Source organism: Budorcas taxicolor, chromosome 17, assembly GCF_023091745.1.
Source record: "Budorcas taxicolor isolate Tak-1 chromosome 17, Takin1.1, whole genome shotgun sequence".
Taxonomy (NCBI): domain Eukaryota; kingdom Metazoa; phylum Chordata; class Mammalia; order Artiodactyla; family Bovidae; genus Budorcas; species Budorcas taxicolor.
The window spans coordinates 17,479,429-17,505,971 of NC_068926.1; the positions used below are offsets into that span (position 1 = coordinate 17,479,429).

At 42.5% G+C, this 26,543-nt stretch overlaps 1 protein-coding gene across 1 annotated transcript in view; it reads left to right on the top strand.

Annotated features, from left to right (window-relative positions):
- The first annotated feature begins 1,873 nt into the window (after window positions 1-1,873).
- Window positions 1,874-26,543, top strand: part of TBC1D9 (TBC1 domain family member 9) — a 119,303-nt gene continuing 94,633 nt past the window's right edge. The window contains exon 1 of the mRNA XM_052655050.1: window positions 1,874-2,003. Within this exon, the coding sequence (XP_052511010.1) occupies window positions 1,874-2,003 (130 nt within the window). The remainder of the gene's footprint in view (window positions 2,004-26,543) is intronic.

The window sequence follows — 26,543 nt, forward strand, 5'->3', positions numbered from 1 at the left end:
TGGTTTTTTAAAAATTTGGAATCAATTTTTATGACTGAAGTCACTATACTTTGACCAAAGGTGCCAAATGACATTTTTGAGTCTGTGTAAAAGTATGACATTCCCACAAATGTCTAGCAATCCATATGCTTCCTAAAGAGGCAGAAGGTCAGTCAGTGTGATAACCTAAAGAGAGACTTCTGCTTCTTGAGAGCCCACTGAGTAGGAAATCAATAGGTGCAGAGGCAGTCTCATTAAAATGTCTGGGATGTGCCATTTGGCCATTTGCAGGAATTCAGCAGTCCAAGTGAGAGCTGCGTAGGTAAAAAACGTGAAGTCCACACAAGAAAGCCTCATTTGAATGCTTTGCTCATTGGGAAAAGGAGAAGTCCCTAGAATTGTCCAACTTCCACAACAACAACAAAAAAGCTTACTAAATTCCCATCACCCGTCAAGAGGAGACTCTTTGCTGAGCTTTCTACGGATTTTCTAGGTGTAAAACAGAAGTGAAAAAAGGTCATCAGATAGGTAGGTGGATGGGCTGTGATCACTACAAAGAGACTTGAAATACCTGGAGAAAGCAAAATTGTCTAGAGATAAAGATGGCCTGGTTGGTCTGTGTGTCTCTAATTACAATGATTCTTTTAAAAAATTTAAATCCATTCATTACATGTGGATAAATCCTTGAATCCTGCCATATCCGGTCCTCGAAGCGCCAAACGCTTCATATAGGGACAGCTGTGGGGTGAATTAGTTGCTCTAAGCTTTGGGGCTGCTTCCAACTTCGCTATTTGCTCAAGCCCTACAGGTCAAGGAAAGCAGTGATGTAATGCTCTTAGCTGGGCCATTTTAATTACGATGGAATGGAGTGGGGGCGGAGCTACAGGCGGTGACAGGTTTGGCGCATGACTTGCCTAGGGATGCAGGAAACAAAAACACCAGCAACCATTGGCTGCGTCCACTTCCGAGCTCTGTCTCTAGCTCCAAGTCTGGAAGCTTGGAACACATTTCTTGGGAAGAGGGGTGGCGCCAGCTTACAGATCGTCAACCATAAACACACACACACACGGCGCGCGCGCACACACGCCCCACGGAGGCTGGCAGCGTCCTCGCTGCTGGGATGGGCGTGGGGCCGAGTGCTCGCCACCGGGTCCCCAGAAGGTTCGCCCGAGGCCAGCCGCAGCGGCCTGGTTCGGCTCGCAGGGCCCGCGGAGGACTCGCGTCCGCGGAAGCTGGTGTCGCCGGGGCTCGCTCCTAGCGAGCCGCGCTGTCGTCATTCATTCGCAGTGTCCGGAGCGTCCTTCCAGCCGGGAGCTGGCTTCGCCGAGGGTGCGAGCGGCCCCCAGGCGGAGTGTTCTCGCGCCGTGCCCTGCAGGGCTCTGAGCGGCTGGAGACGCAGGCGGCCGGGGCCCCGGGTGGGCGCTGCGGGAGCAGCCGCAGCCCAGCCCAGCTCCGCCCGACCCGCCGGGCAGGATCAGCGCGAGTCGCCCGCAGCCCTGCCAGCTGCCGAGCCGGATCCCGCGGCTGAGCTACACCACTTCCTCCTCCTGCCGCTCTCCTTCCCCTCCTCTCGCTCCTCCCGCTGCCGTGGGCCCCGAGCCGGCGGCGGAGCCAAGGAGCCCGGGAGTCTGCGGCCGCGGGCTCGCGGGAGGCGGCGGCGCCGCGGAGAGGATGCTGCTCGCGGCGCCCGAGTCCTCGCCGTCCTCCCCGGCCGCCCGCGGGGGCTTCGCCGTGGCCCGGGCGCCGCGGGCCGCCCCCTGGTGAAGTCGCTCTCCGCCGCCGCACCTAGCTGGCGGGCAGGCGGGCGGGCGCGCGTGTGCCCGGGGCTGCGCACCGGTGCGTGCCGGACCCGACCCGCCGCCCCATTGTAAGGGAGCCCGCGGCGCCAGGGAACATGTGGGTGAACCCCGAAGAGGTGCTGCTGGCCAACGCGCTGTGGATCACCGAGAGAGCCAACCCTTACTTCATCCTGCAGCGGAGGAAGGGGCACTCGGGCGATGGAGGCGGCGGCGGCGGACTGGCGGGTAAGGACCTGCGGGTGGGGGCCGGGAGCTCTGCGGCGCCGCCCGCGGTCCTGGGCTGCGGGCACCCGAGACGCCGCCCTGTCCCTAGGGGTTGGGCCGCCCGCCCCGCTTTGCTGCGTGGAAAACATCAGGAGTCGTCATATTCAGACTGAATGAGGTGGTTTTTTTTGCTAACCCTGTCGGGCGACGGGGCCCTTCGTGTACCGGGCGCCCCGTAACTGGGTGATGTTGATGAGAATGGGGATGAGAGAGTCTGGGGTGAGAGGAGCATCATTGCTTAGGAACTGAATGCTGTACTTCCCGTACGGGCAGGAGAGGTGAAGGACAGTTAATTTTTGCTTCATTTTCTTTGCTGGTAATGGCAGGATCAGGTATAAAATGCTCTTTTGTTTCCAGGGAAGCAATCAGTAAAGAGCTGGTGTGGTCATTTCCTATGTTAGTTATGACTGAAGAGAACAGGAAGAAGGGAGGAAAAAGGAATATTGTTTTTGTTGCACCTAATTAGGCATAACAAAGCAAGTTATCTGGTTATAAAATAATTAGAAGTGTAACTGCATTTTAACTGTTTTAACTCAATCACTTCCGCAAACCCCCTCACGAGGTATTTTGTATTGTGACTAGTACTAAAACCGTGGCATCTCATTCCAGTTTGTAAAACCAGACCCCTACCCACTATCCCAAGACATCAGAAAGATCTTCCCTTACCAACTAGTTTGGGTGGTGGGAGATGACAGATAATCTTGAACTCATACTGTACTAGAGAAATCAGACCCTTCCCTCTCTCTTTTGGTTAGAATGAACAGAATAAGGATATTTTTTACTATGAAAAAGTTAGCAGAAAAAACAGGAGAGTGATTGCAGAAAAGAGATGAACCTTGATCTCTTCAGAGTTCAGAATACATCCCCCACTTGGAGCTTGTAAATTGTTGCTTTCCAAAATGCCTTGCTATAAACTAAAAATTCTTGACATAGTATGTATTTAGTTATGATTCTAATATATGAACTGGTTTTCTCAAGACTGAAATTCAAGGGTCACACGGGATCGTAGCTACTGGTTTGAAAGATCTTGCTAGTGCATCAGATCACCTCTAGGTAATCTGATTTTTCTGTACTTTTTCTGCCATAAAAGAAGGGCATCTGCAGAGTTCCAGACTGTGTTCCAGAAATTCTGACTAGTGTCCTAGAATCAGAATTTTCCAGTTCATTTTGTAGAACTTGTTTAACAATAGGTATTAATATTAAACTTGCATATTTAATATTGTTATCAGCCCAGATTGTCCTTAAAGTCTAAAGCAGCAATGTAGAGTAGATAGTTTATGGTATTAACAACATCTCCAGCCTGGAGATAACCCTTCTCACACCATGAACTACTGAGTATTTATTTTCTAGAGTCGTTTGCAATAGGTTATAAAAAATAAGGTGCAAAGCCTTCCTTTTCTTTAAGAGTTTGTTTTTGATGTGGACCATTTGGAAAATCTTTATTGGATTTGTTACAGTATTGATTTTGTTTTATGTGTTGGTGTTTTGGCCTCAAGGCTTGTGGGGTCTTAGCCCCCCTATCAAGGATTGGAAGGCAAAGTCCCAATCATTGGGCCACCAGAGAAGTCGCTAAATCTTTTCCTAGTTAACGGTTTTATTGTGTTCCCATTAACTCTCGGAGCTACAATTAACTTCAGTCCACTTGGACTTTCATCATTGATGACTTATTACAGATAGATAAACTTATCTTCTTAACTGAGAAATTATACCTGTTAATAGTTATTGCTAGAATAATTTAAATAATTGAAATCAGTAAAAATATTCCTGTCAATAAAGGTTATTTTCAACCAACATAGAAAAAAGGTTTCCCCAGATAAATTGGTGCCACATCAAATGAAGCAAGGACATTTTAGAAATTCTTGTATAATGCATAGTATTCCGTTTCTAATGTGGGCTTATTCATGCATTTATTAACCCACCATATCATTTAAAACATTGGTTAGTCACTTCTGAAGTACCAGTTTCATGAAGCTCAGAGCCTATTGGGAAAAGACAGATGCTGAGAAAATTATCCTATAAATTAATATAAAACCGCCACCGTATCAGCAGGAAACAATCTAACCTAGTTCAAACGAAGAGAGTTTAGTGAAAAGGCAAGTTGGATGGAGGCAGGGTTACCAGAACCAGTGACAGGCACAGAGAAGGTGGCAGGAATGATGCTGCTGGAGACCAGGTGAGCTCAAGCCAGGCAGGAACAGTTTGGGCCTCCAGAGGAGCTGCCACCCCCAAGAACAGAGGCCCCAGCAAAAAGGGGGTGTGGAGGACATGCCCAGCTTCTGTCTTCTCCCTGCCTCCAAGTTTCTGCCGTTGCCTCTCTTCTGTGGGACCCAGTAGAAACTGGCTGGATGGGCTGTCCTGGTGATGGAGGACTCAGCCTCCCAGGAATGGATCTGGGAGAGAGGTGCAAACAGAATGACCAGCACTGAAGTCCAAGGAGAGGAATACCGTGTCAGTTACCCCTTTCCTGGTGGGAGTGGGAGGAAGCAAAGGTTCCCTGTAGAAATGACACTGGAGCTGAGAACTGAAGAAAGAAAATCAGCCTGTGAGAAGAGGAAGGAAGAGCAAGTGTTGGGTATCAGTTATCGGAGATTTTCTGGAAGATCTCAGGACCCTTATGTAATGTGCATTATCTGGACCAGTGCTGATCAAATGCATGATGGATGATTAGGTAACCTGAACTAGTCAGAAGTGCTCAGTGGTCCAGGGTGCTTGGTAAGATGTCAGCACCAAAGCTATAAAAACAATGGGCCACAGTGAGGATACTCCCCTTCCCCCTTAAGAGTATTCTCTTTTTGATTCCGAACGGTACACATAGGTATTGACAGAATGAGATTTATTTTTTAGATTGTGGATGCGTTTGATGTATTAATCCCCTTTAACTGAAATTTCATATACATATATGCACAAAATAGCGATGCAGAGTGCAGTGGCTTGTCCAAGTAACGTTTTGTAACCAACACCAGCATAAAAACTGGAACGTTGCAGGGCCTCAGAATTCCCCCATGTGGCCTTCTCCCAGTCACTGCTCACCATCCACCAAAGGTGAAAAACGAACAAGAAACCTATTTTGATGTTTTTTTTGGTAACACTTCTTCCTTTTTCTTTATAGTTTGTGTGACAAAGAGCCTATCTCTGAATACAGTGTTTTGGTTTTGCTTGTCTTTTTTGATCACGGAATGAATGATTTGATCACATAATCGTGGATTATGTATTGACATGTATCTAGATTCTTTGTGACTGGAATTCATTTCCCCATGCTGTGTGGAAAACTGTTAGGCAAATTTATCCACTGTTCTGTTGGAGGACCTTGAATGGTTATTTGGGGGTCTGTGGGTAAGGTGGCTGTTGTCATTCTGCTGCACAATGGGCCAGTTAACCAAGAGATGAAGTGTAGAGGCAAGAAAAACAACCTTATTCAGAAACAGTTCATTCTGTGGCTGACAGACAAGATGGAAGACTAATGTCTCAAGATAAACATCTTGTTGGGGTCTGGAATCCAGTTCTTTTATGGGACAGAGAAGGGGAGGAGTTGAGGAATTAAAGACTATTATCTTGCAAATATCTTCTGGAATGGCCAGCCTCTGGATGGGGATGTGTTAATTTCTTTAGGCAGAGCCACAGGGCTTCCTGAGGCGGGTCATTATGTATGATGCTTCCCTAGTGGCTCTGACGGTAAAGCGTCTACGTGCAGTGTGGGACACCTGGGTTCAATTCCTGGTGGAGAAGGAAATGGCAATCCACTCCAGCACTCTTGCCTGGAAAATCCCATGGACGGAGGAACCATGGGGCTACAGTCCATGGGGTTGCAAAGAGTCAGACATGACTGAGTGACTTCACTTTCACTTTCATAATAACAAAAGCAATGAAAAGCAAAGGTTATAGTCAAAGAGACAGATCCATCATGGAGTCCTAAATGGCTCTTCCTTGGAGCAATTCTTGTTTGTGTTTTTTGGGGCCAGGGGAGGAATTGTCAACTTGTACGTTGTATGCCTACAACAGATGGGGAAACAGTGGAAACAGTGTCAGACTTTATTTTGGGGGGCTCAAAAATCACTGCAGATAGTGATTGCAGCCATGAAATTAAAAGACGCTTACTCCTTGGAAGGAAAGTTATGACCAACCTAGATGATAGCATATTCAAAAGCAGAGACATTACTTTGCCAACAAAGGTCCGTCTAGTCAAGGCTATGGTTTTTCTAGTGGTCATGTATGAATGTGAAAGTTGGGCTATGAAGAAAGCTGAGCGCCGAAGAATTGATGCTTTTGAATTGTGGTGTTGGAGAAGACTCCTGAGAGTCCCTTGGACTGCAAGGAGATCCAACCAGTCCATTCTGAAGGAGATCAACCCTGGGATTTCTTTCGAAGGACTGATGCTAAAGCTGAACCTCCAATACTTTGGCCACCTCATGCGAAGAGTTGACTTATTGGAAAAGACTCTGATGCTGGGAGGGATTGGGGGCAGGAGGAAAAGGGGACGACAGAGGTTGAGATGGCTGGATGGCATCACCGACTCGATGGACATGAGTTTGGGTGAACTCTGGGAGTTGGTGATGGACAGGGAGGCCTGGCGTGCTGCGATTCATGGGGTCGCAAAGAGTCAGACACGACTGAGCGACTGAACTGAACTGAACTGAGGTTGTATCCTCATCAACTTTAATAGATAACACCAAACTGTTTTCCAAAGTAGTTGTACCAACATGCTCCCACCCACAGCAAATGGGAATTTCCCTTGCTCCTTATCCTTGCCAACATTGTCAGTCTGTAATTTTAGCCTCTCTCTGGTGGTTTTTTATATTGTGTAGTTACTTTGCTTTTTCCTTACTGATGAGATTGAGCACCTTCTCATTTTGTGACATCATCGTTCAGGTCTCTTGACCACTTTGCAGTCGGGTTGTTTGGGCTTTTTTCTTACTGATTTGTAGGTATTTTAAATATATATATATTCTGAATATGAGCTCACTGTTGGCTGTACATGTGGCACAGTCTTCATTCAGTAGCTTGCCTATTCACCCTTAAAGAGGAAAAGATGTTCTTGATTTTAAAAAACCAAGTCCTTAATAGTCTTTTTTTCTTTATGGTTAGTGTTTTATTGTGTTCTGTTCAATAAGTGTTTTCTTACTCTGAGGTTATAAACATAGACTTCTGTGTTATCTTCTAGAAACTTTTCCGGGTTTTTTTGTTTTTTCTTTTCTGGCTGTACCATGTGGCGTGGGGAACTTCCCCAACCAGGACTCAAACCTGCATCCCTTCAGTGGAAGCGCAAAGCACAGAGTTTTAACGAGTGGGCAACTAGGGAAGTCAAAACTTTTCAGTTTTATCCCCCCAATTTTTATTTACCCCAAATTTATTCATTGGGAATTAATTTTTGCATACTGTGTGAAATAGGGTTGAAGTTTTAATTTAAAAAGTATTTATGGACATCCAGTTGCCCCAGCATGATTTACTGCTAAGTCCATTCTGTTCTCATTCCGTTCTTATGAGATAGCCCCTGCGGGGCTACCGTGTTTGTAAATCACGTGCTCCAATATGTGTTTGGGCTCTCTAGCCCATTTCTTTTGTTTGTGAGAATATTTTTGCACCAATAGCACACTGCAGTTTTATAGCAGGGTTTATATTCATTAGACCAAGTCCTCTTATCTTGTTCTTTAAGAGTTTCTTGGCTATTCTCTTTTACATTTACAGAACATTTTGGAATCAGCTACTAAGTTCCACCAAAACAGAACAACAGCAACAACAAAAACTTACACTGTTGTGATCTTGATTGAGATTGCATTGTTTATAAATAAATGACCAAAATTAATATCTTTATAATTTTGAATCTTCTGGTCCATGAACATGGTATTTTCCTCTATTTAGCTCTTTCAAAATTTCTTTCAAAGATATTTCATAGTTTTCTCTAAAGGTCTTTCACATCTTGTATTAGATTTATTACTAGATATTTTATTCTCTGCTGTATATTGTTTCTTAAAAAATTTTTTTTCTAAGTTCTTTGGTAACCTATAGAAATATATATATATCTTTAATTGACTTTGTATCCAGAACCTAGCTAATTTATGAAATTAATTCTAGTTATTTATATATATATATGTATGTAGGAAATGGTAACCCATTTCAGTATTCTTGCCTGGAAAATCCCACGGACAGGAGAGCCTGGTGGGGCTACAGTCCATGGGTTGGCCAAGAGTTGAATACGACTGAGCAACTAAGCACACATGCATATATATATTCTTTTCAGATTATTTTCCCTTATAGATTATTATGAGATATTGAGTATAGTTCCCTGTGTTATACAGTAAGTCCTTGTTGATTATTTATTTTATATTTAGTAGTGTGTATATGTTAATCCCAGACTGCCCCCTGCCTTTCCCTTTAGTAACCGAAAGTTTGTTTTTGCTGTGAGTCTATTTCTGCTTTGTAAATAAGTTCATTTGTGTCAGCTTTTGGGATTCTGCATATAAGCGATATCATGTGATATTTTTATTTCTCTGTCTTCACATAGTGTGATAACCTGTAGATACATCCATGTTGCTACAATTGGAATTACTTCATTCTTTTTCGTGGTTTAGTAATATTCCATTGTGTATATATATCACATCTTGTTTATCCATTCATCTGTCAGAGGACATTTAGGTTGCTTCCATGTTTTGGCTCTTGTAAGTAGTGCTGCAGTGAACACTGGGGTGCGTGTATCTTTTCAAATTATAGTTTTCTCTGGATTTATGCCCAAGAGTGGTTTTGCTGGATTGTATGGTGAATCTTTTTATTTATTTAACTCATAATTGCTACATCACTTTTTCTTTTCATTCAAAGGGAGTTCTTATCCTTAGTTTGCCAAAAGTTTTTAATTATATGTGGATGCTGAATTGTTTCAAGTGCTTTTCTATATATATTAAGGTAATCATTTGATTTTTCTCTTTTATTCTGTTAGTGTGTTGACTTATTAACTGATTTTTCAGGTGTTAAGTCAAACTGGCATACGTAAAATAATCCAACATGGCTATGATGTTATTTTTTATATGTTCATTAATATCACTTGCTAATCTTTTATTTAGAATTTTTGCATCCTAATAAGTTAGTAGAATAGTCCCATAATGTTTCTTTTTCTTAACATCCTTGTCAAATTTTGGTGTCAAATTTTGGTATCATATTATACTGACCTTAAAAGTAAGTTTTGGAGTTCTGGAAGATTTTGTGTGATAGTAGTATTATTTCTGAGTGAACTCCAGGAGTTGGTGATGGACAGGGAGGCCTGGCATGCTGCAATTCATGGGGTCGCAAAGAGTCGGACACAACTGAGCGACTGAACTGAACTGAACTGAGTATTATTTTACCGTGACATGTTTGGCAAAACTCACAGGTGAAGTTGTCTGGCCTTGAAGTGTCCTTTTTCGGTTTGTTGAATGGTATTACAGCATTCAGGTGTTTAACATTTTTTCTTTTACTGTCAATTTTATAAGTTTATTTCTTGTAATTTTCCATCTTAGATCTTCAGCTATATTGGCATAAGTTTGTTAAAGATATTCTCCTGTGTTTAATGTCTGTAGGATGTACAGTAATAGCCTCCTTTTTTATTCTTGACATTGGTTATTTGTGCCTTCTTTTTTAATCAGTCTTTCTGGTTATTTGTGCCTTCTTTCTTAATCTTTCTAGGAGTTTATCAATTTTGTCTTTTTGTAAAGAATCAACTTCTAGGTCTGTTGATCTTTTTTGTTTACATTTATTTTCTGCTTCATTAATATCTGCCATTTGTTATTTTCTTCTTTCTGTTTCTTTTGGGTATGTATTATTATTTTTCTAGTTTTTGAAAATATTAGTTAACTGATATTCAGTTTTATTTTCTAATATATACATTTCAGATAATTTTCCTTCTAAGTGTGGCTTCACCTGCGCTGACTTCACTGCTTTAGAATTTAGTAAGATTTGTTTTACTCCCTGCTGATGGTCAATTTTTGTTAAGTGTTACATGTTGTGCTTGAGAAGAATAACGTGTTCTGCAGTTGCTGGATAATTGCTCTGTTTGTTCAGTTGGCCAGCTTTGCTGCTTGTGTTTGGGCGTCTTTGGTGGCTCAGCTGGTAACGAATCTGCCTTCAGTGTGGGAGACTTGGGTTCAATCCCTGGGTTGGGAAGATGTCTACACTCCAGTATTCTGGCCTGGAGAGTTCCACAGACCGAATAGTCCACAGGATCTCAAAGAGACAGACACGACTGAGCTGCGTGTGTTCCATTCTTCTACTCTAATTATGGTTTTAGACCATTTGTCTTTGTAGTATACTTCCAATTTTTGCTTTTTATGTTTTAATACTTTATCTTTAGGACTGTATACATTTATAATTGTATATTTCTGGTGGGTTGAACATTTTATCATTAGGGAGTGTTTGTCTATATCTCCAGAATTGCTTTCTGCTTTATCATTATAGTTAATGAGAGATTGATTTGGCTAATGTTTGTATGGTTATCTCTTCCGTATTTTTACTTTCAGCCTTTCCATAGCCATTTATTTTAGATGTCTTTCATAAGTAGTGGATGTTGATTTCTTTTTCTTAATCCAGTTTGAAAATCTTCACCTTAATTGGATTATATAGTCAATGTATTAATACATGTGACTTGGGTTTAAATTATCTTATTTCAGTGCAGTCACTCAGTCATCTCCGACTCTTTGTGACCCCATGGACTGCAGCACGCCAGGCCTCCCTGTCCATCACCAACTCCCAGAGTTTACTCAGACTCATGTCCATTGAGTTGGTGATGCCATCCAACCGTCTCATCCTCTGTCCTCCTCTTCTCCTGCCTTCAGTCTTTCCCAGCATCAGGGTCTTTTCCAGTGAGTCACTTCTTCACATCAGGTGGCCAAAGTATTGGAGTTTCAACTTCAGCATCAGTCCTTGCAATGACTATTCAGGGCTGATCTCCTTTAGGATGGACTGGTTGGATCTCCTTGCTGTCAAAAGGGACTCGCAGGAGTCTTCTCCAAAACCACAGTTCCAAAGCATCAGTTCTTCGGCGCTCAGCTTTCTTTATAGTCCAACTCTCACATCCATACATGACTACTGGAAAAACCATAGCCTTGACTAGATGGACCTTTGTTGGTAAAGTAAAATCTCTGCTTTTTATAATCTCTCTAGGTTGGTCATCACTTTCCTTCCCAGGAGCAAGCATCTTTTAATTTCATGGCTGCAGCCACCATCTGCAGTGATGAAATGTTTTCTATTTTTTCTGTCTGCTCAGTGTTCTTTTTTGCCTTCCTTCCTTGCCTTTGGTAGAACATGGGTTTTTGTTTTGTTCTTTTTAAAAATTATTTGTTTATTTAACTCCATCTGGTGGCATGTGAACCCTTAGTTGGGGCACATGTTATCTAGTTTCTTGACCAGGGATTGAACCCAGGTCCTCTGCATTGGGAGCTTGGGGGTCTTTGCCACTGGACCACCAGGGAAGTCCCATTTTGTTTTGTTTTATATAGTTTTTTAATGCGTACATTTTTTAAGCCTCTGTTAGAAGTTTTATATTCACTTCTCTATTCTTTCAGTGGTTACTATGGAGATTGTAATGCATTCTTGGCTTAATATATATTGTTAACTGATATATTCATTTTATTAAACATTTTTTTAAAATCGGCACTCTTAATCTTTTCCTAGATAATACAAGGACTTTTTGACTTCTTTCACTCCCTTTAGCCCCCCATTCTGCAATTTATATGCCATTGTTGTAATGTATTTTATTTTTTATATATTTTCAACACAAGAACATATCGTTACCACTACTTTTTAAAGTCTGTATTTAGACTTCTGCATATGTTTACCATTTTTGTTGTTCTTTCCTCTTTTCTGTACTTTTTTTTGGAGTCATTTTTATGCTGCCTGGAAAATATCCTTTACTCTTTCCCTTAGTGAGAGTCTACTGGTGACAGATTTTCTCAGGTTTTTTATAGCTGAAAATGTATTCATTATGCTTTCATTCTTAACGTACATTTCTGGTTTGAATGGTTGACAGTTAATTCTTTAAAACTTGGTTAAGATACTGATACATTGTCTTCTGATTTGTCTTTTCTTTTTCTGGAAAAGTAAACTGTCACTCTGTTGATTGCTGCTTTGTAAGAATATGTCTTTTCTTCCAACTGCTTTTATAGTTTTCTCTTTGACCTTGGTTTTCTACAGTTTTGGTAGGATCCAGCTATTTGTTGATTTTTAAAGAACACTGCATGAGGTGGTAGGACTTCTTTGATCCATCCTTATTAGCTTTGTAAACTTCATCCACTGCCTCTTCAAACAGTGCTTTCCCCCTGTTCTCTTAGTCGTTCTTTCTGGAACTCCAATTACATGTATGTTAGCCAGTACTCTTGCCTGGAAGATCCCATGGATGGAGGAGCCTGGTGGGGTGCAGTCCCTGGGGTCGCTGAGGGTCGGACAAGACTGAGCGACTTGACTTTCACTTTTCACTTTCATGCATTGGAGAAGGAGATGGCAACCCACTCCAGTGTTCTTGCCTGGAGAATCCCAGGGGCGGCAGAGCCTGGTGGGCTGCCATCTATGGGGTCACACAGAGTCGGACACGACTGAAGCGACTTAGCAGCAGCAGCAGCTAACATCATTATATCTTCTATGTCTGCTACCTTCTGAATTTTACTTGGTCCATTTTGGTTATTTTCTTCTGATCTGTGTTCAAATTCACACTCTATTTAACTGTATTTAACCTGTTAAGCCTACCCATTCATTAAAGTTTCTGTGAACTGCAATATCTTGAGCCTGTGTGGCCTGTGCTATTGCCTGTCAATGTGGTCTGTTCTATTGCCTGTCACTTCTTCTAATTTTCATTCGTGCTGTTATGCCTGGTTGCATTTCATTATGTACTGGACATTGTACTCTTACTTTGCAGAAGTAATCTGAAATAGAAGATGGTGTAAGAGAATTTTTTTTCTTCCAGTTAGAAACCAAAATAACTGTTTTTAGGTGTTGCTGTATTTCAAAAGTGAACTCTAACCTGGGAAGTTTTGCCTACTTAAGATAGGCATTTATGATTAGGTTGTAGATCACCAAGGTCTCAACCCAAATAGAGAATCATTACTTTCCCAACTTTTGCTGGTGCTGATAGCTTTCCTTGTCTTTCCAGTCTCTACTTCTGCTAAAAAGTGAAAGTGAAAGTGTTAGTCTCTCAGTCGTGTCCAACTCTTTGCAATCCCATGGACTGTAGCCCGTCAGGCTCCTCTGTCCATGGAATTCTCCAGTCAAGAACACTGAAGTGGGTAACCATGCCCTTCCCCAGGGCATCTTCCTGACCCAGGGGTTGAACCTGAGTCTCTTGCATTGCAGATGGATTCTATACCATCTGAGTCACCAGGGAAGCCACTAAATTATGCTAAAAGCATATCCAGACTTTCAGCCACTCAGAAGCCCCTTTGGGAAGAAGCAAATAATAGTGCCCCCTACCCCCAACAGGGTTCTTGTCTCTGAGCTACTTTCCCAGGTGAAATAATTTGTCTCTTTTTAATTCTTTGATTTTTTAAAGTATATTTTTGTCCCATTTGTATAGCTGTCCTCAGTAGTGGGTTGTCATGCGAATTACCTTGTCTACCATTGTAAAGTGGTGCTACTGTTACCTCCATTTTATAGAAAAGGAAAGTAAGGCATTAAAGAAACTGAGTGACTTGCCATGGGTCACACAGCTAATAAGTGGGAGCCTATTTATATCTGAATCTTTCTTTACAAGACTAGCTATAGTGATATGGGTTAACTTTATTTTCCTTATTGTCCCCCTTGAGAATCTAGTAAAAGTGATTGACTCTACCTTCAGAAAAATGAAAACACTGAAAAATTTTACATGCAGTTTTAGGAGCTTCACAGATCCCAGGTGAATTAGAATATAGGTGCTTCAAGTTAGAGGACGTCACGAGATTGTGACAGTTTCTCCAAACCAAAAGTGTGGTATTCTCAACTTCTCATTACCCAAAATCAAAAGCTGTTCTGTCAGAAATGTGTTGAGTACTGACTGTGTTTCCAGGGCTGAACTTTATAAAGATACAAAAGAAAGAAAAGGCAAGTTTTCTTGCTGAGCCATTACTAACCTACTGATCAAACTGGGATGAACAGATTTGGGAGAGCTAAGAACATAGGCATACGGGTGCAGACTCAGGCTGTATCCCATTGTTTTGATCTGAGATTAGCACCAGACTGTCTGGGAATTGGACTTTCTGCATCACATGGAGATCATCACAACTAGGGGAATGCACCATTTAATAAAGGAAGGCAATTAAGAAGCAGTAAACATAGAATCTGCCTGCAACACAGAAGACCCAGGTTTGATCCTTGGGTCGGGAAGATCCGCTGGAGAAAGGAGTGGTAACTCACTCCCGTATTCTTGGAGTGAGAATCCCATGGTCTGAGGAGGCTGGCAGACTACAGCCCGTGGGGTCACCAAGAGTCTGACACAACTGAGCAACCAACACTTTCACGTTCAAATATAGAAAAAGCTCCCCCTTCCCTGCCTAAAGGTAGGAAATAAATTTTCTTTTTGCTAGAAATAGACTCTAATCAGCCTAGAGCCAGCACCAGAGGACTCTGCAAATAAACCTTGTTGAACTAACACTTACCTTCCTCGTTAAAGAATATACAGATTAGCTAGCCCTAGTGGAATTATACCCCTAGTTCAGATCCCTGTGTCTTGCCAATTCTTCACAAATGTATTGTTTGTTTGTCTAAAAGGTATAAGAGCTTCCTCCTCTGGCCCTTCTTTGGATCTTCATTCTCTTGTGTAGGTTCTCATGTACATGTACAAATACAGTTTGCATGGTTTTCCCCTCTTAGTCTGTCAGCTTTAATTTTTAGACCCAGCCAGAGAAGGCCATGGCACCCCACTCCAGTACTCTTGCCTGGAAAATCCCATGGGCGGAGGAGCCTGGTGGGCTGCAGTCCATGGGGTGGCTAAGAGTCGGACACGGCTGAGCGACTTCACTTTTCACTTTCATGCACTGGAGAAGGAAATGGCAACCCACTCCAGTGTTCTTGCCTGGAGAATCCCAGGGACGGGGGAGCCTGGTGGGCTGCCGTCTATGGGGTCGCACAGGGTCGGGCACGACTGAAGTGACTTAGCAGCAGCAGAGACTAAATGAAGGTGGAGGAAAACTTCCTCCCTAGTCAAAGAACTCACAGTAGTGAAGAAGAGATAAGAAAGCAAATGTTCTAGAAGCCCTCACTAGTTAACGAGTACCTATTTTTAGGGTAAACATACTCATCTTGCTAATTTGTAAGTATTAGCAAAGTTGCTCCTTGTTGCACTTAGCAATTAACGTTTTTTCTTGTAGATTAATTATATATAAAAGGCACTAAAGTGTGTTCGTGCCTAATGGAGCCTGATGTGAGCGTGTTTTGGGGTGGGCAGTGTTCTATAGCTGTGTATGCAGTGGCTCAATCACTTACTTAATGAGCAAGTGCTGCTGGCATGGTTAGACAAAAGCAGATGTTGCTTGCTTGTTCCATGAATTCCTCCCCGCTCTGCTTATCACTTCAAGAGAATTTTGTCCAAGAATGATTTAGTCACCGGTTCCAACTTGTCTTGAGACTTTACCTTTTTCTACAAAGCAGCTGTGAGAACAAATGCATGTGGTGTGTGTAGGATTTGAGATGGCTTTTGACATCTTCTGGGTGTTTGTAAATGGATCTCCAAAAGAAGGGAAGAGAAAATGTACCCCAAGCTTCCTTTCAGAAATTTGAGAGAATGAGGCTGCCTTCCTTTTTTAGGGATATTGCGGTTATTTTCTTCTTTGCCATCATCACACACAGGTGTGCGTGTGTGTTCCATTGTATCTGACTCTTTTGTGACCCCGTGGACTGTAGCTGGCCAGCCTCATCTGTCCGTGGGATTCTCCAGGCAAGAGTCCTGGAGTGGGTTGCCGTTTCCTCCTCCAGGGGATCTTCCCCATCCAGGGATCTAGCACACATCTCCTGCGCTGGCAGGCGGATTCTTTACCACTGAGCCACCAGGGAAGCCCCATGTGCAGAGGGGACTCATTTTATTATTTATTTTCTTAATTGGAGTATGTTTGATTTACAATGTTGTGTTCCTGCTGTAGAGCAAATTGAATTAGTTTTTAGATTATTTTCCCGTATACGTCATTACAGAGTATTGAGCAGAGTTCCCTGTGCTATCCACAGGTGCTTTTTAGTTATCAATTTTATATACCAATTTTATGTTGTTGTTCAGTCCCTAAGTCATGCTTGACTCTTTGTGACTCCGTGGACTGCAGCACCACAGGCTTCCCTGTCCTTCACTATCTCCCGGAATTTGCTTAATTCATGTCCATTGAGTTGGTGGTGCCATCCAACCCCCTCATCTTCTGTTGCCCCCTTCTCCTTCTGCTCTCAATCTTTCCCAGCATCAGGGTCTTTTCCAGTGAGACAGCTCTTTGCATCAGGTGGCCAAAGTGGTGGAGCTTCAGCATCAGTCCTTCTAGTGAATATTCAGGGTTTATTTCCTTTAGGATTGACTAGTTTGATCTCCTTGCTGTCCAAGGGACTCTCAAGAGTCTTCACACAGTTTCGAAAGCATTAGTGCTTAGGCGCTCAGCCTTCTTCATCTTACAATTCTCACATCCATACATGACTGCTAGAAAAACCATAGCTTTAACTATAAGGACCTTTGTTGGCAAAGAGATGCCTTTGCTTTTTAATATGCTGTCTAGGTTTGTCATAGCTTTCCTTGCAAGGAGCAAAGCTCTTTTAATTTCATCGCTGTAGTCACCATCTGAAGTGATTTTGGAGTTCAAGAAAATAAAATTTGAAGTCCAAGAAAATAAAATCTGTCACTGCTTCCACTTTTTCCCCATCTATTTGCCGTGAAGTGATGGGACTGGTTGCCATGATCTCAGGTTTTTGAATGTTGCCTTTTAAGCCAGCTTTTTTCACTCTCCTCTTTCACATCGAGAGGCTCTTTAGTTCCTCTTTGCTTTATGCCATTAGAGTGGTATCATTTGCATGTCTGAGGTTATTGATAGTACTCCAAGCAATCTTGATTCCAGCTCATAATTCATCCAGCCTGCCATTTCGCATGATGTACTCTGCATAGACGTGAAACAAATCGGATGACGATATACAGCTTGCTGTACTCCTCTCCCAATTTGGAACCAGTCTGTTGTTTCATGTCCGGTTCTAACTGTTGTCCATACAGGTTTCTCAGGAGACAGGTAAGGTAGTCTGGTATTCCCATCTCTTTAAGAATTTTCCATAGTTGGTTGTGATTAATGCAAAGGCTTTAGTGTAGTCAATGAAACAGTAGATGTTTTTCTGGAATTCCCTTGCTTTTTCTATGATCCAATGGATGTTGGCAATTTGATCTCTGGTTTCTCTCCCTTTTCTAAATCCAGCTTGTATATCTGAAAGTTCTCAGTTCATGTACTGTTAAAGCCTAGCTTGAAAGATTTTGAGCATTACTTTGCTAGCGTGTGAGATGAGTGCAACTATGTGGCTGTTTGAATATTCTTTGGCATTGCCTTTATTTTGGATTGGAATGAAAACTGACTTTTTCCAGCCCTGCAGCCACTGCCGAGTTTTCCGAATTTGCTGACATATTGAGTGCAGCACTTTAGCAGGAGCACCTTTTAGGATCTGAAATAGCTTAGCTGAAATTCCATCACCTCCACTAGCTTTGTTCATAGTAATGCTTTTGAAGGCCCACTTGGCTTCATGCTTAAGGTTGTCTGGCTCTAGGTGAGTGGCCACACTATTGTGGTTATCCAGGTCATTAAAACCTTTTTTGCGTAGTTCTTGTATGTATTTTTGCCACCTGTTTTTAATCTATTCTGCTTCTGTTAGGTCCTTGCTGTTTCTGTTTTTTATTGTGTTCATCTTTGCATGAAATATTCCCTCGGTATCTCAGTTTTTCTTGAAGAGATCTCTAGTCTTTCCCATTCTGTTGTTTTCCTCTATTTCTTTGCATTATTCACTTAAGAAGGCTTTCTTATCTCTCCTTGCAATTCTCTGGAGCTCTGCATTCAGTTGGGTATATCTTTCCCTTTCTCCTTTGCCTTTCACTTCTCTTCTTTTCACAACTATTTGTAAGGCCTCCTCAGACAACTCCTTTGCCTTCTTGCATGTCTTTTTCTTGGGGATGGTTTTGATCACTGCCTCCTGTACAATGTTAGGAACCTGTGTCCATAGTTCTTCAGGCATGTAGTGTTTATATGTCAGTCCCGATCTTTCAGTTTATTCCTCCCCATCCCTTCTCCACTCTCCCTGACCCTGTAACTGTAGAATTGTTTTCTACGTCTGTGACTCTGTTTCTGTTTTGTAAATAAGTTCATTTGTACCATTTTTATACATTCTGCTGCTGCTGCTAAGTCGCTTCAGCCGTGTCCGACTCTGTGTGACCCCATAGACGGCAGCCCACCAGGCTCCTCTGTCCCTGGGATTCTCCAAGCAAGAATACTGGAGAGGGTTGCCATTTCCTTCTCCAATGCATGCATGCATGCTAAGTCGCTTCAGTCGTGTCTGACTCTGTGCGACCCTATGGACAGCAGCCCACGAGGCTAGATTCTACATGTAAGTTTTATCCTATGATGTTTGTCCTTCTTTGTCTTAATTGACTCAGTGTGACAGTCTGTAGGTGAGGGCACTGTGGTACTGCAACCTAATAGTTGAGAGTCATGTTTTATTCCGTGGGAACTTTTAGGACTTCCAACCTGGGAGGCGGTACTGCAACCCAAAGAGAATAGCTTAGAGAGGCTAAACAGAAAGCCAGATGATACAGAAGTTTTGCAACAAGGGGCAGATATCTGAATGTCAAAAAAGTATTGTTAATTAAAGGAAAACCAGATATCTCAACTTAAGGCATTTAGAGCTTTTCTTTGCATAGGAAGGTGCCGGAGTTTGGTCTCACTGCAGTCTTTCCTTTGATCTGTACCTCAGCTATCTGGGGCCAGTTTCCTGTGTTTTTATATCCTGAGTTCCCTCAGGGCTCACCTTAGGGAGTGGACTCAGTCTGATGGCTGCTAAATGGTAGGTTTTTCCAGTAGTCATGTGTGGATGTGAGAGTTGGACTATAAAGAGAGCTGAGTGCTGAAGAATTGGTGCTTTTGAACTGTGGAGAAGACCCTTGAGTCCCTTGGACTGCAAGGAGATCCAACCAGTCAATCCTGAAGGAAATCAGTCCTGAATATTCATTGGAAGGACTGATGCTGAAGCTGAACTTTCAATACTTTGATGTGAAGAACTGATTCATTGGAAAAGACCCTGATGCTGGGAAAGATAGAAGGCAGGAGGAGAAGGGGACGAAGAGTCGGACACGACCGAGCGACTGAACTGAACTGAACTGAAATGTATTATTTCCTTCAGGAGTTCCCTCGGGGCTCAGCAGCTCACCATCTGTGGTTGTGGCAGGGGCAGTTGCTGATGACTGCGACATCCTTGTTTGCTGTTAAGGCAGGAAATACTCCATTTCTCAGGATCCACATTTTGCAGAGATCAAGTTTTAGACAGTGGGATGCTCCTCAGGCTTGCACACAAAAATGTGTCTTGCAATTTTGTCCAAGTCAGGAATTTGTAGTTTGGGACTGGGCAGGCAGTAATGCTGCCGGCTGTGGTGGGGACCACTTTGTGGTCTGGGTCTGGGTCTCAGAGACTGAAGCCCAGGGGAGCTTTCTGGCACCCTGAGTACATGGAATGCCACAGGTAAATTAGGAATCCCCCAAGCTTGCTTTTCTCACCTTTTCTTCTGTGCTCTCTGCTCCCTCCCAGGATTCTACTCTTTTTCAGCCCTTCCCTTCAATAAGCACACATCTGGCTTCAAAACTGGATTCAAACCCCATCCCCATCTGTTACCAAGTGATGTGATTCAGGAAGCGTCTCTTCCTTTCTGATTTCCTTATATAATATAGATGAAACACCTTTCAGCACTGATGGTGACGATTCTGTGACGTAAGTTATGTGGAATGCAGGAAACACAAGGAGCTCTTCATAGATAATGGCTCATCATTGTTCTCCAGGGCCACTGGCTCTGAGTAATTCACACCGATGTGTGAGCAACCCATGTCCTGCAGTTAACAGAGAAGTTGAGTAGGCCTCGCGCGCTTTAGTCCATGGAGTCGCAAAGAGTCAGACTCGACTGAGCCGCTGAACAACAGTAAAGCAAACGGTTATCTGTCCGATATTTAAGCAACTTAAAAACATTAAGTCAATATTCAGGCTTTTGGGTGAAGGGAATTTTTGATCAGCAACTTTAAATCCTTCTGCCTGCATGCCTGCCTCCCTCCCTCCCTCTCTTCCTTCCTGGGGATGTACATTTTAAAAGCTCAGTCAGGAAACACAGACCTCTGTCTCCTGGCATCAGTGACTCTGACTGGCAAACTGGAACCACTAGGGAGAGGATAAAGGTTGGAGGCAGGGGAGTGGCCACCTTTTCTATTTATCTCTCTCTCTATATATATATATTTATATATACACACACACATATATAAATTTTTTTAATTTAAAAAATTTCTGTATATAAAGATATGTGTCATTAGTTATTATTATATGTTTATTATATATATATTATTATATGTTATTAGTTATTAGTCATTCAGAGATTTGTAATTGAGAAATATCCTCACTTGGTAGTTGGTTTAACCAGAGAACCGATGAAGAAATCATTGACCCACTTTCTCTGTTGCTTGGTTTTTCTTTCCTGTCAGGCGATGAATTCAGAGGACAGGCCAGTCATTTTTCAAGTCATTCTGCAGTTGCCTCTGGCTTCTTGTTTGCTCCAAATGGCCTTTCACAATGTGCTGTTGATTACTTACAGTTGCTTTCAGGGAGCCAGTGCTCTCTGGCTGTGGGATCCAATCAAGAGATCCATTAAGGTCCTCCTAACTGCACAGGAGATCAGGATTGCAGACTGTCATTGGGATGAATCAAGTCTTCTTACTTTCTGTTTGAGACCAAGAAGAGGTGAATAGCTATCCAGCCCCTCTGAGGTGAGGTCTGTAAAGTGCGTGCCTGCCCACCTGCCAGCTCCATTATTCTAGGCTTGCTGGGCAAGTATTTGCTAGAGGGAAGGTCAAGTAGGTGAAGGACAGGGGAGTCTGGCATGCTGCAGTCGGTGAGGTCGCAAAGAGTCAGACACAATTTAGCAACAAGATCAAGTAGAACATTAAGGATTTGATCTCTGTTTACACTCTAAACAGAAAATATGAACTGTTTGTTTATCTCAGTTTGTTTAATACCAGGAAACTCTATATTTCAGTAACACAAATGGATTTTAAAAATCTTTCTATTAACCTAGGAACCAGGGCAGTCTCTAATAAAAGTAAGCAAATCTTCACAGATTTATAGCTGGACTCTGTAACTAAAGCTTTTAAAGAAGAAATCATTCAATTACTTTTTTACACCATTGATATTTTATAATATTTGCATATCGATTACTGTCAATATAATGAATAAAGTACATTATTGCTTAAAGCGTCTTTTTAATAATGTTCAGTTTGTGTGGTCTAAAAGCTAATTTTCAAAGTCATTGTTATTATGGTCCTATTGTTCTGTATTTTCTGTTCTTTTTGCAATTAGCGTAGAGTGTGAAGGCAGAGGAGCTAACATTTGCTGAGATTCTCCTGTGGCTCAGGCATTCTGCTGAGACCCTTTCGCACGTCACTAATTTGATGTTCATAACAACCCTGCAGGTTAGTTTATCTCCCCTCTATTACAGATGAGGAAACTGCCTGGAGAAGTTAAGTATCTTACTTGAGGAGACCCTGCTAGTAACAGACAGAGCTTGTATTTGTACTTAGGTTTGACCGCATTTGGAAAGAAAAAAGGATGGAAAGGCAGATAAAAAGGAGAGAAGAAGATGAAATTGTAATGCACACTTTTGATGCCAAAAGCTCAACTTCTCCATTCACTGGTGCCGAATCCAATCTCAGAGACAAGAGTTTTGGGCGAAGTAGAAAAGGATAGGTTTATTGCTTTGCCTGGCAGAGGAGGCCACAGTGGGGTAATACACTCAAAATCCCATGTACCAGCTTAGAAACAATAGTGAGAATTTCACGCTAATTGTTCAAAGAGGGAGCTATCAGGTCGTTCTGAGGGTTGGTGGTGAGGTCAGTAGGAGTCAGCACCATCAACATTCAAGTCCATCTGGCCTGAGTCTGCCTGCTTGTGGGCAGCACACCATTGTTAATCCCCTACTGCTCCCACCTGAGAGGGGTTTCAGTGTCTTCAAAATAGCTCAAAGATATTGTTACGAGTTTAGATTGATTGGGAACCAGGACGTTGCCCCAAGGTTGCGCTGTTGTTTCTCTTGACTGTTTGTTTCTCTCTGGCTTGGATCCTCTCCTTACCTTAATTAAGAACTGCTTGAATCTACCTATGGGAACTCAGGGAAGGTCATAGAGGCTAAATGAAGGCTGTTTCCTATAATCAAAGAAAGGGAGGTCACAGAAAATCTCTGGGCCTAGGAACCTCTCGGGACCTGGTACCACTTTGGAAAGCTAAAGGAAACCAAGGCGAAGTCAGTCTCAGTCTTAGGAAAGCAGCCTTGAGCTTGGAAAGAAGGGAGGCGGCAATGCCAGGTGTTGTCACTGCATAGTGGTTGCCATGGTTACAGCCAACTGACTGTATGCTAGGAGGAAACCTGAAAACTCTCTCTAAATTTTCCTAAAGTAGATCTTCAGACTTTCTCCATATCCAACCTTCCAGTGAAGCTGTCTTTGGGACCATGATATGGAGCCATTCCAGTTTATACAATTGAGAGGGCATTGAACCCTTCCTTGGATGGAGGACCAGGGAAGGAAATACACCTGTGTGTATGGATCCTCCACAAAGAAAACCAGTCTCCATGTTTATTGTGTGCAAGGTCGACCTCAAAAGGATTACGGTTACCAAAGAAGGAAAAATATATATTTGTCATGTTGTATTGATTTTTATTAATGTAATTTGTGTCAAATGTCATAAAGATTTTTTGAATGTAATATCTGCTTCTTTTTTCTTTGTGGATATAAAAATATTGAGTTTTTGTAATAGGATTGTTTTAATAGTTTGGCTCCAAAAACTTTTTTTTTTTTAATTTTGAAGATACTGTAAAAGAAAACAACCTGAAATTATATACAAGCTTAATGGAATTCATTAGGAAGGTGTATTTTTCTGAAACTGAGGTTCCACCACTTTCATTGGCCCCTTAAAATGAATTGTGAGTCAAAAAAAAAGGAAGAGCCTAAAGTCTTACTTTTCTCAACTCTGAATTTCCTAACCAAAGTGATTTTCAAGAATTTATTGCTGTTGCTTGCAGTAGGATTTTAAATTTTTATTGGAATATAGTTGATTTACAATGCTGTGTTAGTGCTTCTATCTTACTCTCATCCTGAAACCCAGATAGATGACCCTTCAACTGTAGTTCTCAGTTTCTCATTGTGGGGAAGGCCCCCGGGGGGTGTGTGTGTGTAGAGACAGGACTGCCTTCGTCTGAGGACTGATGTTGCCCCGGCTGCTCGCTTCCTTGCAAATGCTTCTATCAGGAACGTCTCCCTAGGATGCTCTATAATGTCAAGTACACAGCTCTGACAGCTAAATGCTCTGGTTCTCCCTTAATTCTCCTTCTCTATAGATGAATGGAGAGAAAGTGAAGTGAAGTCGCTCAGTCGTGTCCGACTCTGTGCGACCCCATAGACGGCAGCCCACCAGGCTCCCCCGTCCCTGAGATTCTCCAGGCAAGAACACTGGAGTGGTTGCCATTTCCTTCTCCAATGTATGAAAGTGAAAAGTGAAAGTGAAGTCACTCAGTCATGTCCGACTTTTAGCGACTCCATGGACTGCAGCCCACCAGGCTCCTCCGTCCATGAGATTTTCCAGGCGAGATTTTCCACTGGAGTGGGGTGCCATTGCCTTCTCCAAATGGAGAGAAAAACTGGGTCCAAATACAGAACAGTGAGGAGGCATCTCCCTTTTTCACTGAAAAATGTAGTTATCACTTATTTTGCAAGATGTAGAAGCAACCTAAGGGTCCAGATGAGTAGATGCATGGATAAAGATGTGGCGTAGACAGGCAGTGGGATAGTACTCTGCCTTAGAAAGGAATGAAAGCTTGTCACTTGCAACAGCATGAATGGACTTAGAAGGTATTATGCGAAGTGAAAGAAGTCAGAGAGAGAGACACGCACTGTATGCTAGCACTGAAATGTCGAATCTAAAAAACAAACTAGTGAACATAACAAAAAATAAACATAAGAATAAAGAGAACAGCCTGCTGGTTACCACTGGGGAGAGGGAAATGGGCAGGGCAGGAGGGCGGTGGGGGATTAAGAGGTACAATATGTATCAAATACGTATATATAAAGTAAGTTACAAGGATATACTGTACAACAGGGAATATATACATATAGTCAATATCTTATAATAACTCTAAATGAAATCATAACCTTTAATATTTGTGAATCATTATGTATGCCTGAAACTTATAATATTGTGTATCAGCTGCTCCCTCAGTAAAACCAAGAAAATAAAACACAATTCAGCTATCAACCTAACCGTTGTTCAGTTCACTTCACTTATTAAACAACCCTCATGATACTGACCCCCAGACTAGGAACTGCAAACCCCTCTTCCTTCCTATTCTCTGTTTTGCGAAAGAATCATCTCTTGTCTCCCAAATACGGCCCTGCTTGGGTGTAACCTGTGAGCTTTAGGAAGAGGGTTCCATATGCCCTGTGACTTTCACTGGTTTCTCTGCACCCACTGTCCCTTTCCCATTCATTCTCTCCTTGATAAAAGTCAGTATTCCTCTCTTCTGACAGCCCCCATCTTCATGGCAAATTCCATAGAGCCCTTACAGAGGCACCGTGTGGTTCTGCATTTGAAGAGATTCATACCTTTATGGACTGTTCTTTTCAGAGCCCCGCTAATCTTGTCCATATGATTCCAACTTTGGGGGTGTGTTCAACCAAGCAAGCTCCCTATGACTTTTTCATAACTTAGATAGCTTGGGTTGTACCCTCAATAGAAGTATCTGTAGTGAATTGTGATCTGTTGTCTCCTTTATTAGTGCCTAGAAAAACTTTGGCAGAGGACACCTCTTACTTTTTCACTATTTGTGAACATTTCAGTTTGTCGCAGGGACTGGATACAATTGGATTTGACAGTTGTACTAAATAAACTTCGGCAGGTGTGCTTTTAAAACCACTTTGCAGATTTCTGCTTCTGTGTGCTGATAATCCATGTCTTTTAAAGTTTAGATGAACACAAGGATTTTATAAAGTCCTGAGATGAACACATTTTTTTTCCTTGCTCTCACTCACCATCTAGATCTTTGTCTTACAGAAATCCATAACATTAATACCTAGACAGAATGGGAGAGAGTATTTTCAAAAAAGCTGAGTAGATGGGATCATTCATTTATGGAAGTGCCTTGGAAATGTCCTTCAAATAGAACATAAATGTCAAAGAGAGTGTCTGTGCTTATTTAGGATCGTTTATGGCACATAGAGTTTGATAAAAAGAAATTCTGTATTACCTTTCATTATAAGTTGTCTTTGGGATGAAGGAGTTTAAACATCTTTGGTGGTTGCTGTCTTAAAAGGGACTTCCGGGAGTGAAAGGAGACCCAGCAGTGTCACGGTTTTTAACTTTGAGACTAGTTTTCAACCAAAAGTGGGCATGGTCCCCTCTACCCAACTCACATTTATTGTCAGGGCCAAGTGAAATACTGAAAACCAGAAGTGTCAGTTTAACATGGTATTAGGATTCCACGTTTTCAAATGAAGTCTTCTTTTGTCAGTATCATCCATCTACCCAGCAAAACCAGGAACAACCCAGTGACTGTATAGAAAGTCTCCTGGGCAGCCTATCAGTTCAGTGGGAGCATGCGTCAAGGAAAGGGTGTGTAAATAAAGCTGCCTTGACCACAAAGGAGCAGATGGTCACTGAAAGAAGGAAGGAAAGAATGAGACGAGGAAAAGGAAGGGGAGAGGGAAGGAGGGGTGGAAGAAGAAAAGGAAAAAGAAGAGAACACAAGGGAAGAGAAAAACGTTCTGTTATAGTAACTGTCTTGGAGAAGGCAATGGCACCCCACTCCAGTACTCTTGCCTGGAAAACCCCATGGATGGAGGAACCTGGTAGGCTGTAGTCCATGGGGTCGCTAAGAGTTGGACACGACTGAGCGACTTCACTTTCATTTTTCAGTTTCTTGCATTGGAGAAGGAAATGGCAACCCACTCCAGTGTTCTTGCCTGGAGAATCCCAGGGACGGGGGAGCCTGGTGGGCTGCCGTCTATGGGGTTGCATAGAGTCGGACACGACTGAAGTGACTTAACAGCAGCAGCAGCAGCAGCAGCTTAGCAGCAGCATAGTAACTGTCTGGGGTGGTAAATTGTCAGTTTTTTTTTTTAATTTTCCTTTGGCTGTACCCTGGCTTTCTCTAGTTGCAGGGATTAGATCCTACTCTTTGTTGGGGTGTGTGGGCTTCTCATTGCAGTGGTTTCTCCTATGGAGCCCAGGGACCAGACCACAGGCTCAGAAGTTGTGGCACATGGGCTTAGCTACTTCTCAGCATGGGGA